Here is a 13,606-nt window from a genome sequence, read left to right as displayed (position 1 = left end):
GGTGATGCTGGATGGGGGCTCCCGCCTTTAACTGGTATGCCTGGGTGCTGAAGGCCTGGCCTCTGCTCTCCTAGAGAGGGGATCCCGGTGGGTCTGGGGAAGGCCTGCCTTCACCTCCAGGCTGGGACACTGGTCTAGGAAGGGAGTCCCAGACTCGGTTAGTCAAGGGGAAGGTAGGGACCCTAAAGTGGAATTACCTCAGTATAGCAATTGAACTGTATATGCCTGACATAGCAGCTTTATATTAGAAAAGCCCCCAAACAACTATATACTCCAAATGGAGAAAGGTGAGTTGAATCCTTTAGACCAGAGGAGACCCCGTGCATTGTGAAGAGTCCAAGAAGGATTCCTGGAGGAGTTGAGAGCTCCTCCAGGCGTGGCAAACCATGAAAAAATGTGAAAACTTAAAGATGGTAATAAAGGCTGTAGACGAAATAAAATGACACTCTGGAAAAAGGCACCCTGGTTGATGATAGCAACACGTGGATCTGTATATACAATGAACACCAAGAAATGAGGTCTTGATGAATCGGGGAGGACTTTGCAAATGTCTTTTTTTTAAAAAAAAGTTTTCTACACAATGTCAAGCAGTTCCAGTTGAATGTTGGTAGTGTGCAACATTCAAAGAATCCTCGAGATGTTTCCCCAAATCTCTCTCCACCAAGAAGAGAGACCACGGGCCTGGAGCGGTGTCTCCTGTCTGTGGCCTGTGGCTGGGACCCGCTCCCCCAGCATCGTTCAGACCTGGGGGCTGCAGGGCCCTGGCCTACCAGCTGGCGCTCCGGGGCTGAGCCTGGCGGCTGAGAGACCTCGCCTGAAACGCCCCTTTCTCTTCGTGTGGAACCTTGGACTTGCACTTTAAGTCGGGGCTTCCTGTCGCCAAACTTGTTTTCTTTACGAGGGAAACATAATCTGTCCAGCGCCAGGCTGGAAGAGCATGCAAATCAGCCTAACAGTGCTCTGGTTTGTGCAGTTCTTGTCTTATGCAAACCTCCTGAAATAAATCAGTCATCCCGTAAGCGGGGAGGCAGGAGGGGCAGAGGAGGAAGAAGGTGGGGGAATCAGGGGATGGGACTTTGTGCCAAATGGGATGAAATGCCCCAACCCGCTGGCCAAGCTTTCCCCCTGGTGATCAGGGACACCCTGGAGGCCCCCACTGACCTCCCCATCCCCTCTGCCGCCACCAGATGGCGGCACATGCGGGCCCTGGGATCCAGAGCTCAATCCGTACGTGGGCTTTGGTGGACGGAGGGTCTCGGGGGCCCCCCAACTCACTACCATACCTCTGCTGCTCCTCCACCCCTTCTAGGGTGTGCCTGGGGCAATGCGAATTTGGCGTTTCTTCTCAGACGCGACCTCTGCAAGGACGAGAGGGGCCTCTTGGTCTGCAGCAACTCCCACACCATGGGGACTGCAGCAGAGTGCCCCTCGTTCCCACGCCTGACCCTGCACACGTGGGCTGCTGAGGTAGGGAAGGGGTGGGGGGGAGGCAGGAAGAAAGAAAGAAGGAAATAAAGAAAAAAGAAAAAGCTAAAGGAAGAGTTGGGGCTTTATATAAAAGCAGGTTTTGTAAGCAAAGGCTTTATTTTAACTTTAATTTTTAAAATGTAATAATTTAGCCATTACTTTCTGTTCATCCAGATGTTATTCAAAATTTCCGGAGAGAAAGAGCACTGCTGCAAGAGTGGAGTTAGCAGTGAGGGCTCAGAGTCTGAGCCCTGGAAAGTTTTGATAAGCAAATGCGGGCGAGCTCTCGCCTCTGTCCATTGGCTGCTGCTTCACCGCCAGATTTTGACACAAATAATCAGATTGAAAATCAGGGAGGGGAACAGAAGAGGAAAAAGAACACACATGCACACACACAGAGGGAAAAAAGGAGAAGTATCTATGTGTGCAGAGAGTCACAAAGTTGACTGAGTGGAGGCCAGTCCCCAGGGAGAGGCTCAGAGGTTCCCAGCACGGGACGCTCCGGCAGAACTCAGGCGAGGGGACAGCTCCCGCAGGTGAGTGCCCAGAGCACTTCTGTGCCCTTCTTTTCCGATTTGTGTCTGACTTAGATTGTTTCGAAGCAGGTTACCTAGAGCCTTTTGCACTTCCTGGAGCATCGGGTGGGCTGGAAAGTCTTTTATAGGATGTAGCTCTCACCCTTGAGCCAAGGGAGAAGAGGCGGGTAGGTCTTGTCTGAGGCACCCTGTGCCGTCCAGGAATTGTGCCTGCCGCCAGCTGTACAGAAGCGCACTTTGCAGAACGTGGTTTTAGGCTGATAGACATCACCTATGTGCACAAAGCCATACCCACACCCAGCTCTCGCAGGGACCTGAGAGGTGCACAACACACGTCGAGGTGCCTGAGTGGTCTCTCCTCGGGCACAAACTGTCCTTGGCCCCCAACTGTCCTCAGCCTCCACCCCACATCCCTGACACTATGAAGGAGTTTCTAGCCCCAATGTCGCACAGTCCCAATAGACCTTCACAGAAGTTCCCAGCACACTTTCAGAGTCAGATGCCCTCCCCTCCAGAAGCAACTGAGGGGAGAAGACAAGGCTGCCCCCTCCCACCGTGCTGCCCCAGCCACCAGGAACAATAGGACTGTAGGTGGGAGGTGCTGTCTCAGCTCTCCTTTCCGTGTGATTGTCATTAGCTTTTTCTACCCATTTTTGGAGAAAAAGCCAAGTTTGAGTCATTGGGCATCTGGGGAGAGACACTCACTCTTAAATAGGGCTTGTTAAGGGGGGGTGCTGTGGGATTGCTGTGGGTATGTGCTTGGGCGCATCCTTCTGGGGAGAAAGTCCACAGCTGTCAAAAGATCTTTGGGGGCAAATTAAATTACAGTCTCTGGATGTGGGTCTGGAGATAATATTAGAAGTGAGCTGAGCTTTACGTGACCACCAGGGCTCTCCTGAATGTTTCTTAGTAGGTAACGGGTAGAATATTTCCAGGTCTAGCAAAGTGGTCAGAGGTGTTGCAGAAGAAACCCTTCACGTAAGGAGATGTGTAACTCTCCTAACTCTTTCTTACTCTCAGATTTTGGGGTCAGTATGCTGGCTTCCCTGAAGAAAGTTCTGGGGAACGTCAGAGAGCTATATCGAGTTTAGGAGGTTTGATTGATGGAGTTACTCAAAGCCAGGGCAGATATTTTCCCGAGGCTTTCAGGAGGGCAGAGTGGGGTGGGTGGGGGTCCTGTTGGGGTGCACAAGGATTCTCAAATCTCTGGGACCAGATCACCCCTTGGGAAAATAGCCTGATCTCATGTGATTCTTCACTGTCTGTGACACAGCATCTAGACCCTGGGCAGAAACAACAGGAAACTTTTCCCTCCTCAGTCTAGAGGAAGGCTTTTCGTTTGTTCCTTTCCAGGAATTCGAACCAGTGGAAGCTGCGTTAGTCTCTAACACAGAGACGTGCAGGAAGTGTTTCATTTGCTCACCTTTGTTTTTATTGTGATGATAGGCATGTAACTCAAAATTTACCATTTTAACCGTTTTTAAGTGTGTCGTTCGGCGGCATTAAGCTCATTCACATCGTTGTGCCACCATCACCACCATCAGTCCACAGAACTGCTCCATCTTGTAAGACTGAAACTCCACACCTATCAAACAGTGATGCCCCATTCCCCCTACCCCCCGCCCCTGGTAACCTCTAATCTATCTCAGTCTTGATGAATTTGCCTATTCTAGGCGCTCATATATAGAATCATACATTTGTCCTTTTGTGACTGGCTTACCTCACTTGGCATAATGACTTCCAAGGCCATCCGTGTTGTAGCGTGTGGCAGGATTTCCTTCTTTGTAAGGTTGAATAATATTCCACTGTATGGATAAACCACATTTGTCGAGCCACTCATCTGTCAGTGGACACTTGGGTGCTTCTACCTTTTGGCTAGCGTGAGCAGTGCTGCTGTGAACATGGGGGTGTTCACACGTCTCCTCAAGACCTGCTTTCAAGGCTTTTGGGTGTAGACCCAGAAGTGGATTCACTTGCTTTTGACACTGTATTCTCTGAACTTAGGAGTAGACGTTTAAGAACTCCTAAAGCTCAAGTAGAAATAATGACTAGTTTCAGCTGGGCCCCCTGAAAGGACCTGGGCTTATTTCCCCATCTCCTACATGGAAAGGTTTTGTTGCTTCCCCCACAAAGAATTTTTTTTTTTTTTTTATGGAAGGCAGTATGGGGATCCCAGCCCTTGACCTCAGTGTCAGGAACCCTTGGCCTTGGTGTCACAAGGCTGTGTTCTAACCAAGTGAGCTAACTGGCCGGCATCCTCTGAGTCTTTAAACATAAAGGAAGTCAAAAGCGTCCTCTAGCTGACACCAAGAATCAACTGAGTCTTACCCAACCCTCCCCAAAAGGGAACCCGAGTGACTAGTTTCTTAGTCAAGGTAGGTTGGTCCCTTGCTGAAGTTCAATGAATTAGACATGGGATTTTAGAGCAAAGGGAAGTAGAGAAATCTCTTAGCCCAACCGTCCCTTTTGAGAGATAGGAAAACCAAACTCCAGTCTGGCAACTGATGTGGTCCCCAGCTCGAGGTCACAAAATCAGACTCACCCCCATAGGAGGCAAAGGAGCCTCCTTACATGAAAATCACAGGCCTGGTGACCTGACTCCACCTGGAAGTTGAGGTGCTGGACCCCACCTGGGTGCAGGGCCAACCCCTTCAAGAAGCAACGACTGAGATTCTGAGTCAGGGTCAGGGGACCCTCTATCAGGATTGGAGGTTTATGAAGAGATGTTAACAGTGGGCCTCTTTCCGGAGGTCCGATAGCATCACGGCCTGTTTATGAAGAAACCCTGAGCTTCTTTCACAATCTCGGCTCTCAGCTCCTAGAACGGGTTCATGTGAATCAAAACCAAGTGGTTGTTAATTAACTACAGTATAGGTGATTGGTTCCTGTTTTCTCTTTTCTGAAAAACACTCGCCTAACAGGAACCAAAAGGAAGTTCACTGGGTGCACTTGGGCCCCACTGAGAGCTCGGGGGCTTGTGCCTGTCACTTTGCCAGGTGTAGGGGACAGAATATGGGGGATGAGGGAAGGGAAAGGGGCTTGGGAAGATCACTAGAGTAGGCCAAGAATCACCTTCCTCCAGCTGGGGAGCCCCAGAAACAGGGACCCCTTGCTCCCTGTGTCCGTGACAAGTACTTGGCAGGTGCTTATGACTTCAGGCTCTGAGCCCAAGGCAGCACTTCCGCAGGGAAGGTCCACGGCTCACCTGTCCTCCACCTGCAACTCTTCAGGAACTGATGTGGGGCTTTTGGGAACCTGGGAAAGACCTGAAGTTCAGAGGACTTTGACTTTTCTACCCTCTGGCCTCAGAATCCATCCCCGAACGCCATCCTGTTTTCCTCCTTAGCACATCGGCTCAGTTTCCTCCACTGAGAAAATGCTGGGAAGGGCACTGCCCAGCGCTTGGCACCCAGTCCACCCTGAATCAACTCCCAAAGATGGAAGTCCTGCCTTGCCTCCGCTCCACCCCGGGGTCGTGAGCTCAACGCCTCCTCTGTAAAACGGGAAGGTGGCGGGACTCGGCTCTCAGCAGTGGCAGGGTTAGGGAAGCTAAGCAGACCCTGGCTGTAAGAAGTATTTGCTGGTGACTGTCCCAGAGGCTTCAGTGCGTACCTCTGGCTCTAGTTGATTTCCTAAAATATTATGTGTAAAAAAGAAAGATCATCTTTTGATAGACAGACCATGGTCCGCAGAGGCCCCATAGAACAAAGCAGGAGGGGAATTCAGCTCCCCAGCCCCCACGCTCCCCCAGCTCCCAGGGGTCTCCTCCCCTCCTCCTGGGGTCTAGCCTCCCCAGGGGGTTTCCTGAATAGAAGAGTTAGACGGGGAAAGGAAGGGGGCTGTGGGGAGCCCTGGCCGGGGAGGCGGGAGGAGGAAGACGTGTCCCTGGGAGATAAGGCTGTGGGCTGCCCCGCTAGCCTGCCAAGGAGAGTAGCCCTGAGAGCTTCTGTTCAGAAAGCTGAGAATCCAACAGCTAGAAGGGACCCCAGGGGCCTTCAAGTCCCACCCCTAAGCTTAACTTAGGGATCAGAGAGTGGGGGGCCTTGAGCATGTCCTCAGCTCCCTGGGGACTGCTGGACCTCCTGGTCCAGGGCTCCTCCTTTGAGAGCACCTGCCATGGGCCGGGTGACGAGGAGGAGACCGCCATCCATGGCTCGCACCATGTGGAGCACCTCATACCCTTGTCAGCAGCACCCCAAGGCCCTCTGTTGCTCCCAGCAATCCCATATGGTTGATCGTGATCCCCATTTAGCAGATCTGGACACCAAGGCTCAGTGACAAGCCCTACAGCAAGGAGGGGCTGGGTCTGGGCTTGCCCTCCCCCTGGGCTTTCCTCCAGCCACCAGCCCAAACTCTGAGACCCCCAGTGGGGCTCTGGGCAGGGACAGGCAGGCCTGGGCACAGCTGGGGTCCATCTTCTAGCTATCTCTGGGTCATCCCCTGGGGGTAGGGATGAGTCCTGAGGCCCTTGCCCTGAAGGCAGAGCTCCAACCAGCTTTTTCTAATCTCCTGCCTCCCATCCTGCTCCCCGGCCAAGGCCTTATCACTCGGGCCCTCGCTGTTGTTCAGAAGCAGCCGTAAGCCCGTTCCCGCCTTCGCATGGCCCTATCGCTCCCGCGGCTCTGCATGGAAGCCGGCCAGAGGGGTGGGAGGTGGAGGGGGTTGGGTGGGGGACTCCTCTGAGGCCTCAGGAATGGGATGGACATTGCCTGAGTACAGGGGGGCACAGCATGGGGGGTAGGGAGCATGAAAGCACGGAAGATGCTCTCTGTCTTGCTGGAGCCCTCAGGGGTGTGGGGATGTGAACTATTTTGGGGGCCAGGAGACACGCTCTGCCCCGGAGGGCTCTGCAGGGAAGCCAGGAGCTCTGGGGTGGTCAGACTGGTCCAGCGCTGCCACTCCCCACCCCCACCTGGGACCAAGGGCAGGTCCCTTGGCCAATTTGGTCCTCAGATTCCTCCCCCACATCCCTGGCCAGTGGGGTCACTGACAGTGCTGGGCTGGGCTGCCCATTCCTCAGCACCTGGGGTTGGTGGACACCTGCCTCTTCTTCTGTGTCCACAGTGAAACCTCAAGCCTCCCGGTGTGGTGGAGTGTGGGGTCCTCTTGGGCCTGAGCTCCCTGCTCCTCAGAGAGAGACAGCGTCTCCCTCCCTGGGGACCAGACTCTGGGTTGGGGCTGTGGACAAGGCACAGCCCTGCTCTGGCTGCAGCAGCTCTCAGCTTGCAATTGAGGTGTCCCCCTACCCCCACTTGCTGCAGCCCCACAGCCAGACCCCCCTCTTCAGCGAGAGGCACTCAGCACAGATGATGCACTCGTCAGTACTGAAAGCCTGGGCATCCCACCTTATAGGAAAGGAAATAGGTCTGGAGAGCTTAAGCGTTTGCCCCAAATTGTACAGGAGGAGAGCCAAGCTTCTGATTCCAAAACCGAAGCTCAGACTGCCTCTTTCGATGGCCTCTGAAGGTGGATCCCATCAAGACGCAAGTCAGCTTTCTAGAAGTGGGGTTCACAGTATTTGACGTGAGGAGACCTCTGCTCCTTCCTTCTCTGCTCCTGTGCAACTCTGGGGATGCCAGTGGGAGTGGGTGGACCCTGGGACTTTCTAGAGGCTAAATGTATTGCTTTTCTGGCAAGGGAGGAGTGAGGGAGTTTAGGATTTGTAGCTGCCATAAAAAAGTACCACAAACCGGGTGGCTTAAAAACAACAGAAATTTATTCTCTAACCGTTCTGGGGCCTAGAAATCCAAAATCAAGGTGTCAGCGGGGTTGGTTCCTTCTGGAATCTCTGGGGAATGTCTGTTTCGTGCCTCTCTCCCGCTCCTGGTGGCTGCCACGATCCTTGGCATTCATGGCTCATAGAAGCATCACTCCAGTCTCTGCTTCGGTTATCTCGTGGTGTCCCCTCCGTGTGTGCCTATGTCTCCATGTTTGAATCTCTCTCTTCTGATATGACACTAGTCATATTAGATTTAGATCCCACCCTACACCACTATGACCTCATCATGAATTGAATCCGTGTGTAGAACTCTGTTTCTGATAAGGTCACGTCCAGTTTCCAGGTGGATGTGAACTTTGGGGGGACATTATTCAACCCAGTACAGTTGTTGTTTGATCTCAGGAGGAGGTTCTAAAATACGGAGGGATATTGTCCTCTTATCCCTGCTAACCGTTCCCACCCCTCTTGCCTTGTAGGTGTGGGACACACGCTGAAAATGCCACGCTCCTTCCTGGTGAAGAGCAAGAAAGCTCACACCTACCACCAGCCCTGTGTGCAAGAGGACGACGTGGTCTGGCCTCCTGCCTTCACGCCTGGTGAGTCAGAGCCCAGGCTGGCCTCCTGCTGTACCCGTGGCTCTGCCCTGTGTAATGGGGATGAAATGGCATCGAACTCTGGAAGCAGGAAGGTCTGGCCGGTTGGCTCAGCTGGTTAGAGCACAGCCTTGTAACACCAAGGTCAAGGGTTCAGATCTCCATCTGGCCAGCTGCCAAAAAAAAGATCAACTGCAAAAATCAATTGCCATGCACATGTGAAAAAACTGAAATTAACAAGTCTGGAAGCAGGAGCTCAGTAAATGTTGATTGAGTGAATAAGTGAATGAATGAAAGGAGAAAGTGAATGAATGATACTCTCATCTCTTCTGACCCCTTGGGGTGATGACAGCATCAGAATTGGAGCTGGTGCTGTTACTGACATGTGGGGCCTGAAAGGAGGTCCAAGCTGGGGCTGGAGTTGGGGTGCTCAGAAAACCCCAGACTGGCCCAAGAGTTCTCCTCAGGAGTCTCCTTCTGGGCTCCTCATCCCACCCATCCTGGTCAGATACCTTGAGTGTGGGCAGCCAGAAGCAGCGGTGAGCGGGTCTCTCTCTGGGCCCCCCTCCTCCTGGAAGGGAGTACCCTCCCTCGCTCCCTCCGGGCTTCCCAGAAGCTGTAGCTGGTGACTCTGATGGCCTTGTTTCCCTGCAGTGGCCAGGGACCAGGTCCTGAGCAACAGCCCTGTCCTCAGCACGTTGTTCCCAAACCAGTGCCTGGACTGGACAGATCTCAAGCGGGAGCCAGAGTTGGAGCCGGACCAGAGCTTGACCAGGATGACCTCAGCACCAAGTACCCAGCCGGGAACCCCAGCTGCTCCCCAGCGAGTGCCAAGGGGAGGGGGGCACGAATGGGCTTCTGGAGCAGGGCCCCTTTGGAGTTGTGTAGTCAGGAAGGATTGACAAGGTCCTTTGGCTTCTGCTTGGACCCTCCTGGTCGGGGAGCTTGTTCCCGATGAGGGCTTCTGGCCAGAGAAGCAGCTGGGCAGGTCCATGCAGTGGGTGAGGTGGGCACTCTGGGGTGAGGGTGGGGGTGCTTCTGGCTCAAAAAGCCGAGGAGCCACAATGAGGACACAGATGCTCTGCAGCAGTAAACCCTCAGCATGAGGTTACTCAGGTGGTGATGGGTGGTGGAGGGTGGTGGGAAGTGGGTGCCCCTATTTTTAAATGAGTCACCAGGCATGTGTCCCTGTCTCCACAGAGGACCCCATTGTGATGTCCCGACCCCAATATGGTGAATCCGACTCACCCCCGTTCTATAAGCCCAGCTTCTCCTGGGATGCCCTGGCCTCATCCTACAGCCACAGCTACCGTCAGGCCCCCTCCACCATGCAGTCCGCCTTCCTGGAGCGCTCCGTCAGCCTGTATGGCAGCCCTCTGGTGCCCAGCACCGAGCCCCCCTTGGGCTTCAGCCTCCGCTACTCCCCAGGCGTGGACGCATACCACTGTGTCAAGTGCAGCAAGGTGGGCAGTGGGGTGCGGGCGGCACGCGGGCCCTGTGCGGCCTCCCCTCTGCAGCACGCTGGCAGCTACGGGTGTTCCAGCTGGTGTTCCCTGTGCGGTGGATCTGGGGATCTGGGTGGGATCAAGGATTCAGAATGTTCCTCCTTATCACTGTTCATTGAGCCCTGACTGTGTGCCCAGCCCTGTGCGAGGCACATGGCATGCATGAGTCCCAGAAGGCAGAGGAAGAGCTAAGGCTCACAGAGGCTGTCACTTGCCCAAGATCACATGGCAAGCAGAGATATCAGAACCAGAATTCAAGCCTGGCTTGGTGCTGCAACTCCTGGCTCTTAACCGCTAAGCTAGTGAGCCTCTAGATGGGGCAAGGACGGGCCTTCCACATCCCCTCTCCCAGCTCCTGTTTTATAGACAGGAAACTGAGCCACACAGAGGGAAAGGGACCTCCCCAGGACACACGGCACATGAGTAGCAGAACTGGCAATCCAGTGCTCCTTCTCTGTACGCCCATCCTTGGAGCCGGCCATGGGACCCCAGGCCTGTCTCCCTCCCTGCAGCCTCCACGGCCTCATGCTCTGCCCCTGCCCCAGGTGTTCTCCACTCCACATGGGCTCGAAGTGCATGTCCGACGCTCCCACAGCGGGACTCGGCCCTTTGCCTGTGACGTCTGCGGCAAAACCTTCGGCCACGCCGTCAGCCTGGAACAGCACACACACGTCCACTCCCAGGTGGGCAGCTAGCCAAGAGCAGGACCCCAGCTCCCACTCCTGCTCTATGCTTCCCTCGGGGAGCCTGGGGGCTGGGATGGGTCTCTCCCCCTGCCCCTGATGGTGATACAGGTCTTTATCACCGTTCACTGATGAGGTAGGGTGTCCCTACTACCCTGGTCTGGGTCTCCAACAACTGCCCTTACACTTTGGTCTCTGATCGACTGAGTTGGTTTCGTGTGCAATTGGAAGAGGATTTTGCCCTGGGGGGGATTTTGGGGGCAGCGATATGTCTGAGATCCTCAGAAACAATCTCGTCCTGGGATGATCAGGGCAGGTGTCCTCAGCCGTGAGGCCCTCAACTCTTGGAATCTTGGAGTGAGGCTTAAATGTTCATCTTATCCCACTCAACCCTGCCTGAGGCGGGGATCCCTTCCTTAGTGTTCCATTCCAGGGACAGCACCTGAAATTGACATGGGTCACTAACACCTGGGTAAAAACTTGAAGGATCAGGTGGGAAAGGCAGGAATGATCACGAGAGCTTCCATTTGGGAGCACGTGCCACGTGCCAGGTGCTGGCTCAGCTGTCTACCTCCAATCCTCCCAATCACCCTTTGATGTCATTTCTGTTACTGTTCCAATGTACAGATGAGGAAACCGAGTCTCAGGGAGGTTAAATGACTTGCCTAAAATCATGTGGCTACTAAGAGGCAGAAGCCAAATTTGGGCCTCAATAATCCAGACTCTTAACTAAACCACTGTGCACCCTGTAACCATCCCTGCCTCCAGGAGCCTGCTCTGGGTTGATGTTCATGAAACCTCGATCCATCAGTCAATCAACAAACATTTATTGAGGCTTATTTTAAGTGGGGTACTGTGGAGGTTACAAAGAAAAATCCCACAGGTGTCTGGTCAGGCTCCAAGCCTCAGTCCCACCTGGAAGGCAGGAATGGGGTCCCTAGGTCCTCGAGGCCACCCCAACGGAGTGTCCTGTTCCTCAGGGGATCCCAGCCAGGTCCAGTCCTGCGCCCAGCTTGGCAGTCCCAGGTCGCGAGTCCCCGCCTGCACCTGACCCCCCGGGGCCTCGTTTCCTCCGGCAGGAGCGCAGCTTTGAGTGCCGGATGTGTGGCAAAGCCTTCAAGCGCTCGTCCACCCTGTCCACCCACCTGCTCATCCACTCGGACACACGGCCCTACCCCTGCCAGTTCTGCGGCAAGCGCTTCCACCAGAAGTCAGACATGAAGAAGCACACGTACATCCACACTGGTGAGTGAGCCACCGGCACCTCACCCAGCCTGTGTCCCCCAGGGCCAAGCCCACCCAAGGCCCAGGCAGAGCCAGGGGGGCTGGGGACCACCCAGGCCGCCCACCGGGCCTCAGGACACCCCCACTGTGAGATGCATCAAAGGCCCCCGGATTTAGGAGGGGGTGGGATCTAGTGACAAACAGGAAGGTCGTGTGCTAGAGAAGGGCTGGCCTCCTGTGTTGCCTAAGTCACTAACACTGGACGGAAACAGTAGATGGGAGACTAACAGGTGGATTGCTCATTCATTCGCTCTTCCCTGTTAACCGAGGGCTTCTTTGGTGCCAAGCCCCATGCCGGGTTCTGGGATGCACATATAAATGAGATGGACCTGGTCCCTGCCCTGACCAGCACACGATCCAGTGAGGGGTGAGGGGGGTCTGGGTTCTATCTACACCTGTCTCTCTTTTCTGATTACTTTCTAAAGTGAATGTGGGCTTGTCATGAGATAAAGCATAGCAAAGTTTTGGAGAATGAGTGTGGGCCGGGGCGGGGACAGCAGGCCTGGTGAGGATGCCCTGACCCTACCCTTGCTGTGTTGCCCACCCCACCCACAGGTGAGAAGCCCCACAAGTGCCAGGTGTGTGGGAAGGCCTTCAGCCAGAGCTCCAACCTCATCACCCACAGCCGCAAGCACACAGGCTTCAAGCCCTTCAGCTGTGAGCTGTGTGCCAAGGGCTTCCAGCGCAAGGTGGACTTGCGGCGGCACCGGGAGAGCCAGCACAGTCTCAAGTGAGGCTTCACCTGCTCCAGCTCCTAGCCAGCCTGTCCTGAGGCCCCATCACCTGGAGGCTAGCCCCATGAGCCCGGATCCCCAGTCTCCTGGAGGTGGCACTGGACAGGAGTCTTATGAATTTGCTGTGTGACCTCAGCCAAGTCACTTTCCTTTTCTGGATCAATGTTTTCTCCTGCAGCAAAGTGTGGGAGCTGCTCTGGGTCTTCCTGAGCTGAAGTTGTCTACAGGTGTGCCCAGGTGCCTTCCCCTTGCAGGGCCCAGAAAACTAGAATGCCCCCAGGTGGACAGAGGTGCTAAGAATAGACCAGAGCTGGGACCCACAGAAACATCCTCCTCCTGCCGGCTACCCACCTGGCTGGGATCTGGTCACCCTGGATTCTAGTCGTGTGGGCCTTTCTGGCTGCCACAGATAGTCAGAGCTGTCTCCTGAGCTGCCACCCCATGCTTCAGCCACATGGGCTGGCGGCCCTCACCTCTGGCCAGCACTCCGCTGGCCACCGGGATGCCAGTTCTACGATCAGGTCATGGGGCCGAGAAGCCAGCAGTTACTGCTTTCAAAATTCTGTTCCTCTCAATTGCTGAAAATAAAAATAAAGACAGAGATTGGTTTACATGTGACCAGCATTTATTAAGTGCCTACTGGGTCCAAGGTACTGCATGAGGCTTTGGGGAGGCATGGTGGGGAGCTTCGAAAGCACAGCGAGCTGCTGTGGACTCGGACAGCCGGGGAGCTGTGCACAGACCAGCCTGGTCAGTGCTGTGACATGAGTGAGACCTGTGCCGTGAGACCTCGGGGAAGGGCACAGGCAGAGCGGTGGAGGCTGCATCAGCCTACTGCAGCTGCTGTAACAAATTGCCACAAAACGAGTGGCTTAAAACAACACAAATTCAGTAATTCACATTATTCTCTCACCATTCTGGATGCCAGAAACCCAAAATGAGTCTCATGGGCTAAGATCAAGGGGTTGGCAGGGCCGCCGTCCTTCTGGAGGCTCCGGGGCAGTCTGTTCCTCGTCTTCTCCAGCTTCTAGGGGCTGTCTCTGCTCCTCGGCTCACGGCCCCTCCTCCATCTCAAAGTGCATCAC

At 54.6% G+C, this 13,606-nt stretch overlaps 1 protein-coding gene across 3 annotated transcripts; it reads left to right on the top strand.

Moving 5' to 3' along the window:
• Positions 1-8,218: 8,218 nt before the first annotated feature.
• Positions 8,219-12,521, top strand: GFI1B (growth factor independent 1B transcriptional repressor). Of its 3 annotated transcripts, none has more exons than XM_063082579.1 (6): positions 8,219-8,318; positions 8,970-9,107; positions 9,516-9,778; positions 10,366-10,503; positions 11,583-11,748; positions 12,343-12,521. In XM_063082579.1, the coding sequence occupies exons 1-6, from the start codon at positions 8,219-8,221 to the stop codon at positions 12,519-12,521; spliced, it is 984 nt and encodes a 327-aa protein (XP_062938649.1). The 3 variants fall into 3 exon arrangements, with proteins under 3 accessions (XP_062938649.1, XP_062938648.1, XP_062938650.1); XM_063082578.1 differs by having other exon boundaries at positions 11,484-11,748; XM_063082580.1 differs by lacking the exon at positions 10,366-10,503.
• Positions 12,522-13,606: the final 1,085 nt, after the last annotated feature.

The sequence above is a fragment of the Cynocephalus volans genome, chromosome 17 (assembly GCF_027409185.1).
Source record: "Cynocephalus volans isolate mCynVol1 chromosome 17, mCynVol1.pri, whole genome shotgun sequence".
NCBI lineage: Eukaryota > Metazoa > Chordata > Mammalia > Dermoptera > Cynocephalidae > Cynocephalus > Cynocephalus volans.
Note: the sequence above shows the minus strand (reverse complement) of the source record. Positions and strands in the feature narration are given on the sequence as shown.